This window comes from Punica granatum, chromosome 8 (genome assembly GCF_007655135.1).
Source record: "Punica granatum isolate Tunisia-2019 chromosome 8, ASM765513v2, whole genome shotgun sequence".
NCBI lineage: Eukaryota > Viridiplantae > Streptophyta > Magnoliopsida > Myrtales > Lythraceae > Punica > Punica granatum.
The window spans coordinates 24167257-24186187 of NC_045134.1; the positions used below are offsets into that span (position 1 = coordinate 24167257).

Below are 18931 nucleotides of genomic sequence, written 5' to 3' on the forward strand. Positions count from 1 at the left end.
CACATGATTATTGATTAATTTGAAAAGCTTAACATGTGCTTTAGTATGCTGCAACACCCACAATTGTCACTTATAAAATTGAGGTTGTGTGATAGTTCATTTATATGTGACATTTGACGTTGTGCATGTGATTTATCTGTTATTATCTATGCTACTTCAAAAGCAACAAGAAAGTTTTGGTCTAACTTTCACTTTCCTAAAACCACCTTTACTAAAATAATCATAATTAACTACAATATTCAACTAAGGTAAAAAATGTAATTCTACTTCGGTAACATCCCAATTAACCTTACTTTCTCTCTACTCATCCACTCTCTCCTATAAATTTCTTTATTTTCTTTCCATTCATTCACTCATCCAATTTATCTATTATTTTTAAGGTAAAACTACACATTTAATCCTCTACCTATACTCTCTTTTCTATTTTCTTCCTTTTTCTATTTTCTTTTCTATTTTTGTCCTATACCTTTCATTGTTTTTCTATTTCCGTCCTTCCGTTAACTATTCTGTTAAAAATACTGAGTTGGATCCTTGTGGATGCAACATAAATGGCACATCAACAAATTTTTATTTTATTGAAAATAAAAAAAAAGCCAAAAACGTTAAATAGTAAAGATAAAAAATAGAGAGAACTGAAGAACGAAGAATAACATGGACAACATCACAATGTTACTTCTTTCTCTTCCTCCCAGAACCAAGCTGAAGTAACGAACGAATCTAACTTTACTATGTCCGCCTTCGCTCTCTTCATTGTTTATTGTGTGAGATTTAACGCATAGTATTCGAAAATTTACAAAACTTAGATTGGAAAAAGGCCCAAATTGATAAATAATAAGGGAGAAGATATGACATAAGACTGAACGAGATGAATATGATAAAAGACTGAATAGAGAAAGTAGGCCCGAATTTATGTTCGAATAGAAGCTGAAAAGATTGTGGCGGACAGAAAGCAGATGATGGGGAGGAATTGCCCGTGCAATTCCCGTTTCAGAAACTGTCGGCTAGTTACAAGCAGTCAGTGCTTGCTGAAGCAAAGAAGATTGATATAGAGATGGAATTGGTCCAAGGCCGTAACTTTCATGAAGTAAATAAAGTTGCTTATGAGCCTTCTGATCTGATTTGCCAAAAAATGGGTGAGCTGCAAGATATCTTTGAAACAGTGAAAGAACGAGTAAAGAGGGAGGAAGATTGGCACTTGGTAAGAACACCTGAAGTCCTTGGCAGGTTGGAGAGAGTCAACATTCTTCTAGAGAAAGAAATGGGAGAGATTCTCAAGCAAGGAGCGCTGGAAATAGAGAAGGTCCGTCATGGAGGGGCCAGAGAATCTCAGTCTCAATTGTAAGAGCTAAGGGTATTATAAAACTCGTCATAGCAACCTTCAGAATTTCAATGAGCATGAAGAATTGATCATCAAACAGGTCAGACCAGGTATCTGAGTGATACAGTAGCAATACTTATATGATCCTTTCAAGTTGCTCAATTCAATGAAAACACAAGAGCAAAATGTAATCAAGATAAAGATAGCCAGCTTCTATAGGCAGTACAGAATTTATATACGAGCAGAACGCAGCCAGTACTATATGATGGTTAAAACAATGATCAGATCAGATTCCATGCCTTGTTAACAGGAAAATCCTTAAAACAATGATCATTTATCATTATGGAAATTTTATGGTACATCCAATTTACTGTCTACTTTGTCAAAAGGAATTTCATGAGCACAATGTAGTGTGTTTGGTTTTAGAGTTGAGTTGAGTTGAGTTTTGATTTTAATTGGTTTGTAATGATTGTATTGTTGAATTATGAGAAAAAGTGTGAAAAAGTAATGAATAATTGAGAAAAAGTAATGATTGTGTTGTTGAATTGTGAAAAAGCATTGAATAGTTGAGAGAATTTAATATTAAAAAATGAATTGAATGGTTAAAAAAATTTAAAAAAATTGAAAAAGTAATGATTGTGTTGTTGAATTGAAGATAAGTGGAGTTGAGTTAAGTTGAGTTGAAAAATTTTTTGAATGCCAAACATACACTAAAGCGTGCTGAAGAGAAGGTTAGCTGAAGAGCTCACAAAAGGTCGTGGCCTCACTGTTTTAACCTGCAAGTCTTACGATCCTCTAAGGGTTGAGATCCCCCTTGAGCCCCCTGTGGGTACTACCTCAAAGTTTGAGAAGCTATGGAATTGGGTTGAGGATGAAAGAGTGAAGGGCATTGGTATTTTTGGGATGGGTGGTGTTGGAAAGACCACCTTGCTAGACAAAGTCCACGACCATTTTCTTCAAGTTAGCCATGATTATAACTTCATTCTTCGGGTTGTGGTGTCCAGACCAGCTAACCTGGAAAAAATTCGGAAGGCCATCTGTTAAAAATTGAAGCTTCCAGAGGATGAATGGATCCCAGTGACAAAGGAGGCACAACTTCTGTAATCTTCAGCTTGATGAAGAAAAAGAACTTCCTGCTCTTTTTAGATGATCTTTGGGATCCAATAGATCTTTTAACTGATCTTGGAATCCCTTGTCATCATCATCCAAATAAATGCAAAATTATATTCATGACTCGAGAGCAAGGAGTTTGTAATCACATGCAAGCTGACAAAACAAAGAAGGTGGAGTGTTTGCTGCCGGACAAAGCCCTTCAACTGTTTTGTCAGAAGCTGGGAGAAAAAACTTGGGACGCTCATCCTGGAATCCCTGAGATCGCAGAGGCATTGGTTCATGAGTGCAAAAACCTGCTGCTTGCTCTTGTTACTGTTGCACAAGCCATGGTCGGTAACACAGATATGAAAATTTGGATGAATGCTGACAAGGATTTGAAAAGTCAGGTGTCCAAATTTCCGGAACTGGAGAAGAGAGTGCTTGTAAACTTGGAATTTAGCTACGACAATCTGCCAGATGAAACTCACAAAAGCTGCTTTCTATACCTTTCAATATTTCCAGAGGGCCATGAGATTTATGAAAATGATGCAATTGTCCTTTGGATCGGGGAAGGATTTTCTGATGATTGTGGTGATGTTCGTGAAGCACACGATCATGGTGAAAAGGTATTTAGAAGGCTAAGCATGCATGTTTAGTGGAGTTCCTACATCATGCAGTGCTGCACTGTGCGATTGTTAAAATGCATGATGTTGTTTGGGAAATGGGTTTGTGGATAGAGTCAGAACATGGATTGAAGAGGAACAGAGTCTTGGTTCAAGAGGAGCTGGAGTCATTTCAGTCAGAGGAACTTAAAAAATGGAAGGACCCCGAGAGGATATCTTTGTGGAAAGCGGAAAGTAGTTTACACGATTCCTTGACGACTATTTCCTGTTCCCACCTTTCAACTCTAATAATGAGGGACACAAATTTGAGGACAATTCCAGATGAATTCTTCTTATCAATGCCCTGCTTAAGAGTCTTGGATCTGCCAGATAATTACATTTTGGCTGAGTTACCGGACAGTATTTGGGAACTAATAAACCTGAGGTACCTAAATCTAAATATAGTCAGCAAAAGAAGAATTATTGAGGTACCGGTGGATGTGAATAATTTGAATAAGTTGGAGGTATTGATTTTATCTCGGAATTTTCTTTTGCCTGTGGAAGTCATATTAAATCTTTAAGAGTCCTTTATTGGTCAAATATATGCAAGTATTGGAAGTTCAAGGGATGGGCTGAAATCGAATTATTAGAGGTGATGCAGATGATGCAAAATGTGGAGGAAATATATTAAACTTTGGTCTCACTAGAAGGTTTTGAAAAGTTATTGAGCAGCCCCACGCTTGCCAGTCAATTAAGAGCACTCGTTCTTTTCGTAAGTGATGGCTTAGCCTCACTAAGAATCTCAACATCACTACTGAGAAAGCTGGGGCACCTGCAATCGGTTGCTTTACATCTCTGTAGAGTAAGGCAGATTGATATATGTGGCGGTGAACACGAGATCTGCATGGAAATTCCGGGAAGCTACTCATATATAGAATCTTTTTCTCATAAATTTTTTAGGCTTGCAAGTCAGGATAGTTTCCATAGCCTCAGAGATGTATTAATCAGCTGGTGTGGCAACTTAGTGGATGTGACATCAGTAATTTATCACGCTCCTTTCTTGGAGACGTTCCACATTGAAAGTTATGACTCGATGAGGGAAGTGACCGTTGGTGATATTGAAGACAAACATGTAAACGAAAATGGAGTTTTCCCATGTCTTGCATATCTCAGTTTGGATAGCTTTTCCAAATTGGAGAGAATCTGCTGGAGGAGGTTGCTGTTTCCTTCATTCAAAAAGATCAAAGTTCGTGACTTCCCCACATTGAGGGAGCTCTCAGTGAACTGCAAAAGTGCAAAGAATATTTTACATGTTATTGATGGAGAGGATGACTGGTGGGAAGGCTTGAAATGGGATGGTCCCGCCTCAAAGCAAGTTTTGTCTGCAAAATTTTCAGGTAGGTGACTGCCATATCTCGTGTTTGTGGGATCTTAATACCGTGCACCAGCATGAGGAGAGGCATGTCCTAATAATTGTGATAAATGTAGTCATGATTATAGGAGCCGCCTCTGGGAATTCGATTTTCACTTCGTGAAAGTCCATATCAAATAATTGCCTTAGTGTATGAAACGCTCAAGCGGAAAGTTAGCCGGAAAGAGCATGCATTTCATCAATTGCTCGAGTAACATATGAGATCTTAGGAATCTAATTAATTATCTCTTTTTTCAAGTGCATCTTATTGGTTGAACTCCTAGATATTATCGAGTAACATGTACTCTTACGACTGTTGATCAATAAGTATAGCTGTACCGTTCAAGAAGAATATGAGTGTTTTTACCATGTGCCATGACAAAACATTGACTAGGACTGTTAAAATATGTAGCCTTTTTTTGGACAAACTTTTTCTGTTACCATTAAGCAAATTTACCGTTTGTGCAGGGGGAACACATGAATGATTTACAAGAAGGCAACAACAGACCAACCCTTTTTCTGTTCAATTTCTACATAAATATTTGTTCAATTTGTTTCAATCAGTTGGTCTAATTCAAGTCTGCCTTCCTGTCTCCTGGTGCTAAGAAAGCCTTGGTGTGCCGTTTGTAATTAGCCCTTGATTGGTGTAAGTTTCTGAAGATTGTCTGTGTTCGGGCATTTCCACGGTAAACATTTCTTCGGGCTTTTTAGAGATGTCTGTTGGAGCTATGGTATTTCCAAGATCTGCTGATTTTCAGTGAATCAAATAATGAGAATTTCTTCTCTTGATTCGATACGGTATTCTCATTGCTTGATCTATAGCACCCAACACAGGTTTCCATGGATCTAAAAGAATACATGCAACCAAATCAAGCAACACTGTCTCCTGCATAACTTCTAAAGTGGGGTCACTAAACAGAAAAGATAGTAGAATAGTTTTGGGAATGTGTCGGGTTTCAGTGCCCAACCTTAAGATATTTTACATGGCATGAGGTGCCTCGTTCAACCACACAAAAGATAAGGAAAATGAATTTCCACGATTGCAAAACCAACTTGCTGCAAGAGAACATGCCGTACATAGGCTTCAAGTTAGCCGTCAATCAGTGATCTCCCATGGCTTCAATGCATTGCGACATCAAAAGCTTCAGAGAATCAAATGGCAAAGGAATAGAGCGGCTTGGCTTCCATTTTGATCATACAATGCCCAAAACTCTTCGGGACAAAAAAGTTAGAAACTGATCTGAATCCTAGAAAAAAGAAATGTATATAGATCGAAAGGGGCTGCCCAAATGAATGTTCCGGAAGCAAATTATCGACTTTTTTTTTTAATTTCCTTTTGATCCAGCATCCCTGGCAATGTTCCATTCCTTGTCAGGAGCTTCTTCAAAGAGTAACGCTAGGGAACTTGCAGGATCCGTAATCTACAAACAGAACCAAAAAGAAAAACATCTATATATATCAACATTGCGATGCCACTAGTGACAAGTAAAACACAAGAGTGGCTGCTGTTTTGAGCTTATTTGGGTCTTTGATAGTTTGAGTGGCGAGCCCATTAAAGTAACAAGACCCACCGAGTTTCTTGAACAGCACCCAATACGAGCTGAATCCATAGCTTGCGTTCGAGCTCGGCCTGTAACGCTTCTTCTCCTTTTGGATCGAGTCACAAGTCTTATTCCCTTGCAAGCACGCATATGACATTGCAGCCCTGACTGCAGTCCTATTGGCCCTCTTTGTGACCAACACCATATCTTCCCCTTATAGTGCTGTTATTTGTAGGCTTCGGCAACGGCTTGTACCCTAACTTCTATAGTGTGGAGGGTATATCAAAACAGATGAATGCTCCTCTTAGGGTTATCTCTGCTACTCCAGGGCGCATTCTTCTTTGTTAACCATTCATGTTCTGTTCACCTGGAAAGGATGAAGGGCGTAGATTCTTAGCCTTCCGAAGAGGAACACGGTTCTGGGGATTCCAAAACTGTGGGGAATGAGGTACATTCTAATTTTGTTATCGATTTGCCTCCATTTTCAAAATTTTGAGTTTGATCTTGCTCGGGGATAATCTGATTAACTTTGTACTGCACATTTTCCTGTTCTACTTGTCTTCATCTCAAAGTGGGCGGGTATCTGTTTCATTATCTTGGGTTTGATTTTGTTTTACTCGTTTTGCTTGGTTTGATTTGGGGTTACTGTTGATTATCTCGGGTTAGATCTTGTTTCACTTTGCGGTACTGTGCTTCTGTGCATCTACTTTGGAAATTTTGTTGCGCGTTATCTGGTTTTACCTGGCTTCATTTCCAAGTGGGTGATAATCTAATTCATTTTCTTACAGGAACAAGACACTTAGGAGTACTATAATCAGGATGCGAAAGGAGAGATTTCCGTTGCCACTTCCTGTTCATCCTGCACGTGCTCCTTCCTGAGAAGCTGCTGAAATTCAAGGTCCGGAGAAAAACCTGGCAAAGGCTGTGGCGGATGCGGTTGCTGAGTTTGCAGATCGAATGGTGGTGACTCTTGTTCGTTCGAAGAAGTCGTTCAACTGAAACTGTCTCCATTGCCACAGTGAATACACTAAGTCGAGATCTGTCCTAACACTATCAAACAGGGAGATTTGGTTTTCCTCGACAAGGGAGGCAAAGAAAGGCGAAATTTTTTTGTTGAGTTAGAAAAGACAACTTGTTTTGACTAGACCTACTTTTTTCACCCTGAAATTTCTTTTTCCTTTTCTGCCACTATTAAAATTGGGGGATTTTGGTTTTTCTTGATAAGAGAGAAAAAGAGAGAGACGAAAATAATCTTTGACTGAACGAAAAATGAATTTGAGTCTGAAAAGATAACTCAATTCTGGAGGGCTGAACGAAAATGAATTTGATATGCATGTATTTACAAAGCGTCGATGGTGCTTCAAACCAAGAAATATATATAGATTATAACTTCCCTACATCATCTTGAATAATGAGAGATACATTGGGAATTAACTGACTCCTTGCGCGGCGTAAGTAGCTAGTCAAACGCTCTAAACCAGTTGGTTTAACATAACAGTCTTTTATTAAAACTGCATTTTCATTAGAAACAATGCCCGAGAGAAGCATGATGGAATCAAGCTAACCACTCCCATGCGATTATGCACTATAGGACATAATGCCGGCCGAGACCTTCACCAAGTTGCAGAATTTTATATATTTGATTTAAGAAAAACTAGAAAAAGAGCATGATGGAATCGAGCTAACCACTCCTGTGTGCACATGCACTATAGGACATAATGCCCACCGAAACCTTCACCAAGTTGCAGAATTTTATATATTTGATTTAAGAAAAACTAGAAAAAGAACCCGCCCTCCATGCAGAATTTTAAAATAAAAAATGAACTATCTATGTGCAAAAACTTTTAAAATTAAATATTATTTTATATTGTTAACCTTTTCAAAAAATCTATTAAAAATATATAATTAATTGCATTACGTTAATTTAATATTCCGTTCTCCTGTGTTATATGCAAAATCACATTAATTCATTTTTATGAAAAAAAATGGATATTAGAGAAACAAAAATTAAAAATGAGAATGTGGGCCAAGGCAATAGGGAAGGAATAAGATGAGTGGAAGTCAATTGAATTTACTATTTAATACTCCAATCCAACTGCTCAAATTTCGTGCATTATGAGCTTTTTTGGAAAACAAATATTAGACCAAGAAGTTTGCTTCTCCTTTTTGAAGTAATGCACATTAAATGCAAAGCGTATTGATTTAATTATTCAGGCGGCTGCTGCTGTTGTATTCACCGTAAGAAGGGCAGTCGTTATATAGGTCTTTAAATAATCTCCCCTGGTAGGTGATGTGACTTTGAGCTGGTCAATATAATTAAAGGACATCATCTGATCAAATAAACACTCACCATTTCGGACAGCCATTTCATTCTCTCAAACCGTTTTCGTGATTGATTTCAACTTTCAGTCCAGAGATCCAAATGGCGGATTTTGCAAAAACAGTCTTTGATACCGGCCTCACATGCTGGGATCGCACCGCCAAGTACCGCAAGTACATCCGGAGTCTTGGAGACAATTTGACCGCCCTTGAGATCAAGACGGATGAACTGGGTAGCGTCTACAACGACGTGAACCGACTAGCTGAGACAGCTGAAGGAGAAGGATGGATCCGAAAGAGCGATGCCGCTGGCTGGTTGGACAGGGTGAAAGCCCTCAGGGAGGAAGCTGACGAGATTCTAGCAGATGGGAAGCAGATCATGGGGAGGATTTGCCTGTGCGGTCTTTGTTACAGGAACTGTCGTTCACGTTACGAGCAATCAAAGCTCGCTGAGGCAAAGAAGGCCGAGCTGGAAACTGAATTATTGCAGGGCCGTAACTTCAGAGTAAAGTATGATGTTGCATACGAGCCTGCTGATCTGATCCTTGAGAGATCTCTTCAGGCTCTTCGCTACAAGATGGATGAGCTGTGCGGTGTATTTGAAACAGTGAAAAAACGAGTTAAGAGGGAGGAAGATCAGCACTTGGTTAGAACACCAGAAGTCCGTGGCTGGTTGGAGAGAGTCAAACTTGTCCTCGAGAAGGAAGTGGGAGAGATTCTTGAGCGAGGGACGCTGGAACTGGGCAAGAGCTGCAAGAAAGGGGGAGGGGACTTTCATTCTCAAAGGTAACAACTCAACATATAAGGCCGGTCATAGCAACGCTTAGGATTTCATTGTGCATCGCATTTTGATTTGAGAACAGACCAGGGTACTCTGTTGAATAATATAACGATGCTTGTTTATGTGATCTTGTCTAGATAATTATTGGAAACACCGAAAGTCAATATATGTACAATCATGGCCACGAACAGGTAATAAAATGGAAATGCCTTATGCACGCATCAGCACTGTCATGGTAAAATGTCCGGACGTGAAATTTCAGCTGATTTTCCCTAAATTTCCTAGATATCTATTACCAGATAAAGGCATGCTTTCCATAAACTCCTAAATATGTATATAACCAATCCACTAAACTCTAATATCTATATACATCTCAAAATAATACTCTTTCTCATCAATAAACCAACTAAACAAAAGTTTTAGGTCGTAATATATTTATAGCATTTTACATTAACTTACTACCTGTACCACGAGTAAGTCTAGCTGCAAAATCCTTCACGTTGATCCCTGATGTGCAAAAAGATTCTCCCGTGCTACTAATCTAGCTCCTAGCTTATCTGAAAAATATATGCAGAGAGTGAGTTGTATCTCAATGAGTATTAAATTTCACAATAAAATGAAATATCAAACTTATTTATGTATTCATATCAACAATTACAATAATATCATTTGCTTCAAAATTACTAATGATATAGATGTACCTACTTTTCAGCCTCGAACCTTTCCCTTATCAACCAATTCACTATTATATAACTCAATCAATCATTCTTAAGCAACAAATAATAATAATAATAATAATAATAATAATAATAATATCTTCGCGACAGAGTTTCGACGGTACCGTGACCCAGCACCCATGTCCACAAACTCCTCATTTTATTTCTCATAAGTGGGGGCTGCCCATTATCCGCCGATAGTAGGAGTATTAGCGATCTAGGCGTCCTTTTTTGTATCCCGCTAGATCAGCGGTCTAGACGTCCTTTTTTGTATCCCACCGGATTAGCAGTCTAGGTGTCCTATTTATATACCGCTAGATCAACGGTCCCATGGCTATAAATAATAATTTCATCACACCGCAATTAACCAAATTCATTCACAGTAATCCTTAAAATCCTCATACCATCTTCATTCAACTTATCTCATTCAAACAAGCATTGATATAATTAATTTAAGATTGAGTTTCATTCTACAGTGGAATAAAAATGCTCACAAAGATCCCTAAAATGATAACTCAACGAATCGAGCCTTCTAGGTGTATCGTCTTAGTCTCCTCAGCTCCAATAAATTAAAAACTCGATTAGAAAATCAAGTAGAAATATGTGTATATATACTTATATATCTCAATCTTAATCTGTCCATATCAAATAACACATCGAAATCACTTGATGGAAGCATAACAAAGCATAAAAATGACACTTCAGGTGCTAAGAATATTTATTAACCAAACAAATGCAATGGAATGTTAAAAAACAAGTCTAATTCTTCACTTAATAATCTAAACAGCATCTCATCTCCCTATGATCTCTAAGAGTAACTCCTAACATGTCGAGCTCAATTATCACATCAAAAGAAAATTAACAAACTATTCGAACACACCAATCAGCAGCTCTCATATGCATATCGGCATAAACACCCACTTCCAACATTTATAGGAAAACCGTTCTTGAGCTTACGAGGCTGGAAGTAATCAATTCCATAGCACCCACTCGCAGAGAACCTACAGCTATCGTCCAACTCATTCAACTTACTCTACTCAAACAGATTTCCACTTCCTAGTTCTAAAAAAAAAATTAACGTTAAGTTAAATGAAGACCTAACCACGAAAGAAAAATATTTAGCTACACATACCCAAACTTGGTCAATTATAGCCAACCAAAAATGCAAGATTAAACTCTCCACCCTCATTTCACTTAACCCGAACTCCAATTTAGAAATTCAATAAATGTTATCAAGGAAAGCACAATCAAGAAGAATCAAAAACACATTGAACATGCATGCCCATAAGCTAACCAATTGCAATCGAAACTCATCCCCTTGAATGACTTCCCTGTCACGACCCGAAATTTCGGCAGAACTTCCCCTTAATTTCGTCGATATCCCATACCACACAAACTATTCATATCAAAACCTGCTTTCCATAAGGCCCAAAAATGTATATACATCCAACCTAGCAAGCTCTAATATGTATATGCATCTCAAAAGAGAGTATTTTCTTTTCACCCACATCACTAAACCAACTACACAAAAGCTCCAGGTCGTAACATATTTAAATGCATTCTATGCAAAAAAAAATACTTATCAAATAACTAAAGTCCCTACCTAGTTCTCCAAGCTGATCCCCGATATCAAAAAGTGGTTCTTCCGCACAGCTAGAAGCTTATCTGGGAAGATATACATAGGGTGTGAGCTACATCTCAACGAGTACTATACTCCAAAACAAACGACTTATTATTAAATAAATATTTAATTGTAAACAACCAAATATTCAAATAAATAATACAATCACTTCCAATCCAACCATCATCTCACCTGCACACACACGGTATATATATATATATATATATATATATAGATACCAACTATAATAATAATTATATTAAATATAGTAACTAAATTTACGAACAAATACACGCAACTCTTCCCACCATTTCTCTAATATCCAATATCATATAAACATCAAATATCCATTCATTAGCATTCCATAGAACTTCACAACACAATCACCTGACATATCAAACTCTAGCAACAACACGGCTTTCAGAGAACATCTTTAGACAATCTCAACAATCATCGCATCTTCAACAATCTCAACAATCATCACATCTCCAGCAAACATATCAGATAAACAATATACAACACAATCAGTCAATATAACTATAGAGTCTCATTTCCTTGCGACAAGTCAGGACGTTCAGGCCCCTTTTTCTATTCCGTCGGCTTCAGCGGCTATTCGTGCTCCACTTTCTATTTCGCCAGGTCCAGCGGCCAATCGTGCCCCACTTTCTCTTCCGCTGGGTCCAGCGGCCGTTCGTGCCCCACTTTCTATTCCGCTGGGTCCAGCGGCCATTGGTTAGGGATAATCGATTCCGGTTATCCTGTATTTTTTATAATACCTAGATCCTACCCTGTAAGGGACAGGTTCCAAGATTTTGGAACCGGACCCTACCCTATTGAATCATGAAACCGGAACCTACCCGGAACCTGTATTATACTACAGGTTCCGGGTACCCTGTTGGAACCTGCAATTTTTTTTCTTTCGCTAAATAAAATCGAAAATGTCACCTACATAATTAGTAATCACGCCAATATCAACAAAATTTAGATTAATCCACAACAATGAAATAATAATATGTTTCATCAATCCATCGACAAAATTAAACATCCATAATACGATCTCACACAACAAAGTACTTTTATTCTGATTCATTAGAGGAGACAGTAACTTTACTCTTTTATCTTTTTTTTTAATAAATAGCCGGTTTCGGGTACCCTGTAGGTAGGAACCGGAACCGGAACCGAATTTCATAGGTTCCTAATTTTAATACCCGGAACCTACCCTATTTTCAATATGAACTACCCGAACCCTACCCGTTAGGGTATATTCCAACCGATTCCGGGTATACCCGGTACCCGTGCACACCCCTACCATTGGTGCCCCACTTTCTATTCCGCTGGGTCCAGCAGCCGTTAAGGCCCCATTTTCTATCTCGCCGGGTCCAGCGACCCTAAGGTTATAGTTAAACAACAATGCAAGCATAATCCATTGCAACCACGTCATCTCACCTCATATATCATCATACACAAACACAATTCCAATCACATTACAATGGCAGCATGTTATCATCACATATCTCATACACAATTCACATACACAACCACACTGCATATCTCAAATCGAAAGGAAACATAAAAGGCAATACCTCTCAAATCATTTCACACAACATAGCAAGACATATTCCTTAATCTAACTATCACTATATTCTTCTTAAATAATTTATATAACTATAATACACCATTTTACAAGGGAATAGCGTACTCACATAATATATATACAGATATATATATATATATATATATCATTTCACAATGGGATGGAGTACTCACCGAGCTTGTCAAAGTCATTTCACTGAGTCAATCCTTCAAAGTGCAAGAATTCAGTCTCCACGAGCCTATTATTTGCAAGCATTAGATTAAATAATAAAAATATAGCACCATCACAGGGACTTCCAATACCTCCCACAATCTTCTTTAGAGCCTATTATTTCCAATAAGTCTCAATTCATATATATATATATATATACACACCTCATATTCATTATGTCCATATTTCATCTATGTCAAAAACTACCTAAAACAATCTCCATAATTCTCATTTAAACAAACCTGATTGCTCTTGTCAATTTCAAGGTAAATGAGAGATTCAATAAAGACCAAATACATACGAACACCAAAACCGTATCAAAAGCTAAAGAAGATAACCATATATTCCAAATAAATAAGTCAGTAAATTCCATATTTAATTTCCATCAACATTAACAACCAATCAATACCGATTTGTCTTATGCCACGAGTCACCCTTAAACAAGCTTTAAACTCACAGATTACTTGAGCAATCAAATAAATAAATCCTTATAAACCTTAACAAATTCCTCAATGTCCAACTTGGCATGCTTATCCCATCATAATTAAACAAAATCCTAATTCACTAAAATTAGTAAGACAAGACCATCCTAAATCCCTAGTAGCCTTAAAAGATAAGGAAAGTACATTTTTCACATTAAGAGAAAATATGTTTCTTCTCGTTAGATCTCAATAATAACTAAATGATCATAAAAAACCCAATCATATTAATTGAAAAGGGCAAAGCTCAAACAATCGACTACATCAATAATTTCATCCAAATTCCCCTATTAAATCAAAATCCACCATCTACTCTTTCGTTTCGACATATCACCTTCTCAATCAAATATGGAAATTCCACTAACTCATTACCACCAAATTCAAAATCTTGTTCCAGCAATGATGGACAAAAGCTTGAAAGAGAACCCATTCTCAATACAACCACTAAATCAGGGTAATCATAAGTAAATTCCAGCATTATCAATTTATCCAAGTTCAATTCACTAAACATTCAAATGTGCTGGTCTAAGGTGTTCCATCAATTTCTCTAATTTAGTAATCCAACTAACCCGTTGCTTCCAAATTCATACCAAGAAGGACGTATTCAAGGTCTCCCATATACTCTTACATATCATACTCCTGTTCCACCATTTAATTAAACAATCTAATTAGCTATTAATTCGAACTTCACAGCATGAATAGCACAATTGAACCAAAAAACAAATTTGGAAGAAGAAGAATCAACTACCTAATAACCTATTTAGTTCCAACCTAAATTCCTTTTTGGCTTAATTACACCCAAATCTGTCATTCAATTTCGTAATTCCACTTACCCGATTTGTGCCTTTCATCTTTCTCTCCCTTGAACTCATGCATGCCGAGCTCTATGCCTTCCTCCCGTGCTTTCGAGCTCTTGCTCTTGTCCTCCCTCTCTCTCTCCCTCTCATCGTTTCTCTCTCTGTCTCTCTCTCTCACTCTCACTCTGTTCCTTCGGTTTCCCCACAGCTCAAAAACAGAGCAAAAAAATGAATAAAAAAAGAGCAATTGAAAGGAAAAATGGATGGCGGTGGAAGGAATTGCATGGAAAAATGAAGGCCACGTGGGGCCATTTCTACCCTTTCTTCTTCTTGTTTTTTTTCTTTCTCCAGCAACGTGTACATATAATATATATATATATAAACATATGTATGTATATGTAATGTATGCACATATATAATACATATATATATATATATATATAAACATATGTATGTATATGTAATGTATGCATGTTTGGAAAAAGAATTTTCTGGGCTTCACATTCCCGCTCCCAGTCTACTACCCTTATCTCCGGCCAGCCTTGTTCCATTCGCCCATCTTCTTCCACTTCCCTAACCTCTATCTCCAGCTCTCAGCCTCTCTCTTGCTCGTTGCTCATCTCGATCTCTCTCTCTGTTTTTCTTCATCTCCCCTAGCCCAAAAATAGAGCAAAGAAGGAAAAGAAAAGGAAAGAAGCAAATAAAATGAAATATATGGCGGTAGAGATGGTCTCAAGACCACGTGGAGCCCATGCCACCGTTTCTTTTCCTTTCATTTTTTTAATGCTCCAGCGATAAAAGTAGAATATATATATATATATATATATGTATGCATATTTGCAAAAAGATGTCGGGTCTCATAGTAAATATATATATATGTATGTATATATTAACAATTCGGATAGAATTACCAATCATGAGTTTTCTTAATATCAGAGTATCCAATTGAAACTGCAAAATGATGATGGTTGCTTCCTCCCCACACCTCATCTTTTCATCATTGATCGATCTTAAAGCGGAGGAGCCACGCTTAGGTGCATACATACATACATAAATATATATATATATATATATAAACATGAGACCTACAACAATATTCCTCGACTCTCAAGAATGTAATAATCCAAAGCTCGCCTGCTTATCGAGTGGACTCCCTTGAAAGTAATTTGATGACTGCTCTGATTAACCACTCCTCTGATTGGCTTTCTATTGTTGTCAACAGGAACTTCACCAGCATATCAAGGAGCGCTGACGAGAAGAGAGTTATCCTGGAAGGGCTGCTCGGAGAATGCCGTGGCTTCACTGAGTTAACCTGTAAGCCTGATGATCCTCTCATGGTTGAGATAACCCTCGAGCCCCCAGTCGGCATGAATTCCATGTTTCAGGAGGTATGGAATTGGGTTGAGGACGAATCTGTGAGGTGCGTTGGGATATTCGGGATGGGTGGTGTTGGAAAGACCACCCTGCTGAACAGGGTCCACAATCAATTCCTTCAAGTTAGCCATGATTATAACTTTGTACTCCGGGTTGTGGTGTCCAGGCCAGTTAATCTAGAAAACCTTCAGAAGGCCATCTGGGAAAAACTGAAACTCCCAGAAGATGAATGGGATCCCAGCGACAAAGAAAGCACAACATCTGCAATCCTAAAGTCGATGAAGGATAAGAATTTCTTGCTTTTTATGGATGATCTTTGGGATGCTATAGATCTTCTAATTGATCTTGGGATCCCTTGTCATGACCATCAAAACAAATGCAAGATCATATTCACGACTCGATCGGTGGAAGTTTGTAATCGCATGAAAGTTGACAAGAGGAAGAAGGTGGAGTGCTTACCACCAAATGATGCTCTTCAACTCTTCCGACAGAAGCTAGGAGAGAAAACTTGGATTTCTCATCCTGGGATCCCTGAGATCGCACACACATTGGTTCATGAGTGCAAATATTTGCCACTCGCTCTCATTACTGTTGCAAGAGCCATGGCCGGTACAATGGATCTAGAAGATTGGATGAATGCCGAAAAGGATCTGAAAAGGCAGGTTTCCAAATTTACGGATATGGAGGAGGAAGTGCTTAAAAAATTGGAATTCAGTTACAACCGCTTGCCTGATGAAATCCACAAAAGATGCTTCTTGTACCTTTCAATATTCCCAGAGGACCATGAGATTTATGAAGATGATGCGATTGTCCTCTGGATTGGGGAAGGATTTCTGGATGAATGTGATGATGTTCATGAAGCACGCACTTATGGAAGAAAAGTATTTAGAAAACTAAGGCACGCATGTTTAGTGGAATCTGTAAGGCAATCAACGCCGCTTGGAGAAATTGTTAAGATGCATGATTTTGTTCGAGAAATGTGCTTGTGGGTATACTCAGAGCACGGATCGAAGAAGAAGAAAGTCTTTGTTCAAGAGGAGGTGGAGTCATTTCGAATGGAAGATCTTAAGAAATGGAAGGATGCGGAGAGGATATCCCTGTGGCGAGTTGAAAGCAGTGTAGATGATACATCACTGGCAACTATATCATGTTCCCGTCTTTCGACTCTGATTATAAGGGACACAAATTTGAGGACAATCCCGGACGAGCTCTTCCTGTCAATGCCCTGCTTAAGAGTCTTGGATCTGTCCGATAACTACAATCTGCAAGAGCTACCAGATAGTATTTGGAAACTAATAAACCTCAGGTACCTAAATCTAGATAGAGCCGAAGGAAAAACTCATGAGGTGCCAGTGGAGATAAAGAATATGAGTAACCTAGTGGTGTTGATTTTATCGCGCAATTTTCTGGTGTCGGCCGAAGTCATATCAAATCTTTCATCTCTGAGACTGTTTTATTGGTCAAATGTAAGCAAGTATTGGTGGAAGTTTGAATCGTCAGCAAAATTTTGCGAAATTGAATTGCTAGAAGTGCTACAGATGATGCAGAGCGTGGAGGAAATAGACATAACCTTAATCACAGCTGAAGGTGTTGAAAAATTACAGAGCTGTCCCAAGCTGACAAGCCATGTGAGAGGTCTCTGTCTTTTCGTTTGTTATGGCTTGGCTTCTTTTAGAATATCAGTGTCGTTTATGAGAAGATTGGAATGCTTGCAGTCCCTTGATTTATACTACTGCGACTTCACAGAGATTAACGTGGGCACTGGTGAATATGAAGGCTCTTATGAAAGTCCAGGAAGATATTCATCGAATGTGGAATCTCATGCTCCTAAACCTGCAAGTTTTGCAAGTCGGGATAGTTTCCAGGGCCTTAGATATGTAACGATTCGCCGCTGTAAGGATTTAGAAAATGTGACATCGCTAATTTACCACGCTCCTTTTTTAGAGAACCTCCACATCGAAGGGTGTGGCTCAATGAAGGAACTGATCGTGGAGGACATTGAAGACAACCATGTCACAAGTAATAGAGTATTCCCTTGGCTTGCATCTCTCAGGTTGGATTATCTTACGAACTTGGAGAGAATCTGCAGGAGAACCTTGCCTTTTCCTGCCCTCAAAGAGATTATAGTACGTGAGTGCCCCAAGCTCAAGGAGCTCCCAATGACCCGTGACAGTGCAAAGAATAGTTTACAAGTTATCGAGGGAGAGCAGGAGTGGTGGGAAGGCTTGAAGTGGGATGATCCTGCCTCAAAGCAAGTTTTCTCCACAAAGTTTGTTAGGTAGGTAGCCACCGGTGTTTAGAAATCTTTACCATATCAATCTAGGCCTATTTTGTTCTTAAGCAAATGGTCACTCGGAGGTCTTAGGGAGCTCATTAATTTTCTTTCTTTCTTTCTTTTTTTCAGTTGTTCAGATGCTATGATCTAATGTCCCGGAGCAGCATGTCTTCCTAAGATCATTGAGTAAGTGTAGTTGTAGGGCTAAAGAAGAACACTATGCTTTTATCATGTGCAGGAGTGGACATTAAATAAGGTTCTTAAATTTGGATTTCTCACCCTATAAGTGACAATCTGACGTTCCCACAATTCATTTTATTTGTTTTTCTTCCTTCCCTTTTCATCTCACGAAAATGTAGGACCAGCAGATTACTATTCAATTAGGCAAACTTTCCCTCTTACCATTAAGCAAGTTCACATCTTGTGCAGGATGGAAGACAAAGGATTTTACAAGAAGGCAACAGCAAAATGTACCCATTTCTGTTCAACTGCTACAAGCACATCTGTTCAATCTGTTTCTGGTCACTTGGTATTCTGCTTTTCTCTATTTCTGTGCCAAGGAAGCCTCAATATCTGCTTTATAAAAGCGCTTGATTGGTACAAGTTTCTTGAGTTCGCTTTTGGTCCTAAAGTTCAACAGTGAACATTTCTTTGGTGACATCACGGGACTTTCTGTGTTCCGGTGATTATTTTCGTTGAATTATGCAAAACTTTGCATTCTTGACTCTACATATTATCCTCTTGGACAATACACTACTCTATGGATACAATACAACTATGACCTCGCCAGTTCTACAGCAA

The 18931-nt window shown here is 38.3% G+C and overlaps 1 protein-coding gene and 1 long non-coding RNA gene across 4 annotated transcripts; one reads left to right on the top strand and one right to left on the bottom strand.

Annotated features, from left to right (window-relative positions):
• The first annotated feature begins 8329 nt into the window (after positions 1-8329).
• Positions 8330-18788, top strand: LOC116188204 (probable disease resistance protein At5g63020). Of its 3 annotated transcripts, XM_031517407.1 has the most exons (5): positions 8330-9069; positions 15704-17490; positions 17602-18133; positions 18260-18316; positions 18560-18788. In XM_031517407.1, the coding sequence occupies exons 1-4, from the start codon at positions 8387-8389 to the stop codon at positions 18279-18281; spliced, it is 3024 nt and encodes a 1007-aa protein (XP_031373267.1). In that variant the 5' UTR covers positions 8330-8386; the 3' UTR covers positions 18282-18316; positions 18560-18788. The 3 variants fall into 3 exon arrangements, with proteins under 3 accessions (XP_031373267.1, XP_031373266.1, XP_031373268.1); XM_031517406.1 differs by having other exon boundaries at positions 15704-18133; XM_031517408.1 differs by lacking the exon at positions 8330-9069 and adding an exon at positions 15284-15596 and having other exon boundaries at positions 15704-18133.
• On the bottom strand, positions 8899-14961 carry LOC116188205. Its single transcript, XR_004152215.1, has 5 exons — positions 14518-14961; positions 13169-13233; positions 11384-11445; positions 9527-9621; positions 8899-9033 (listed from the first exon to the last, which is right to left on the bottom strand). It is a non-coding gene; the product is annotated as an uncharacterized LOC116188205 (long non-coding RNA).
• Positions 18789-18931: the final 143 nt, after the last annotated feature.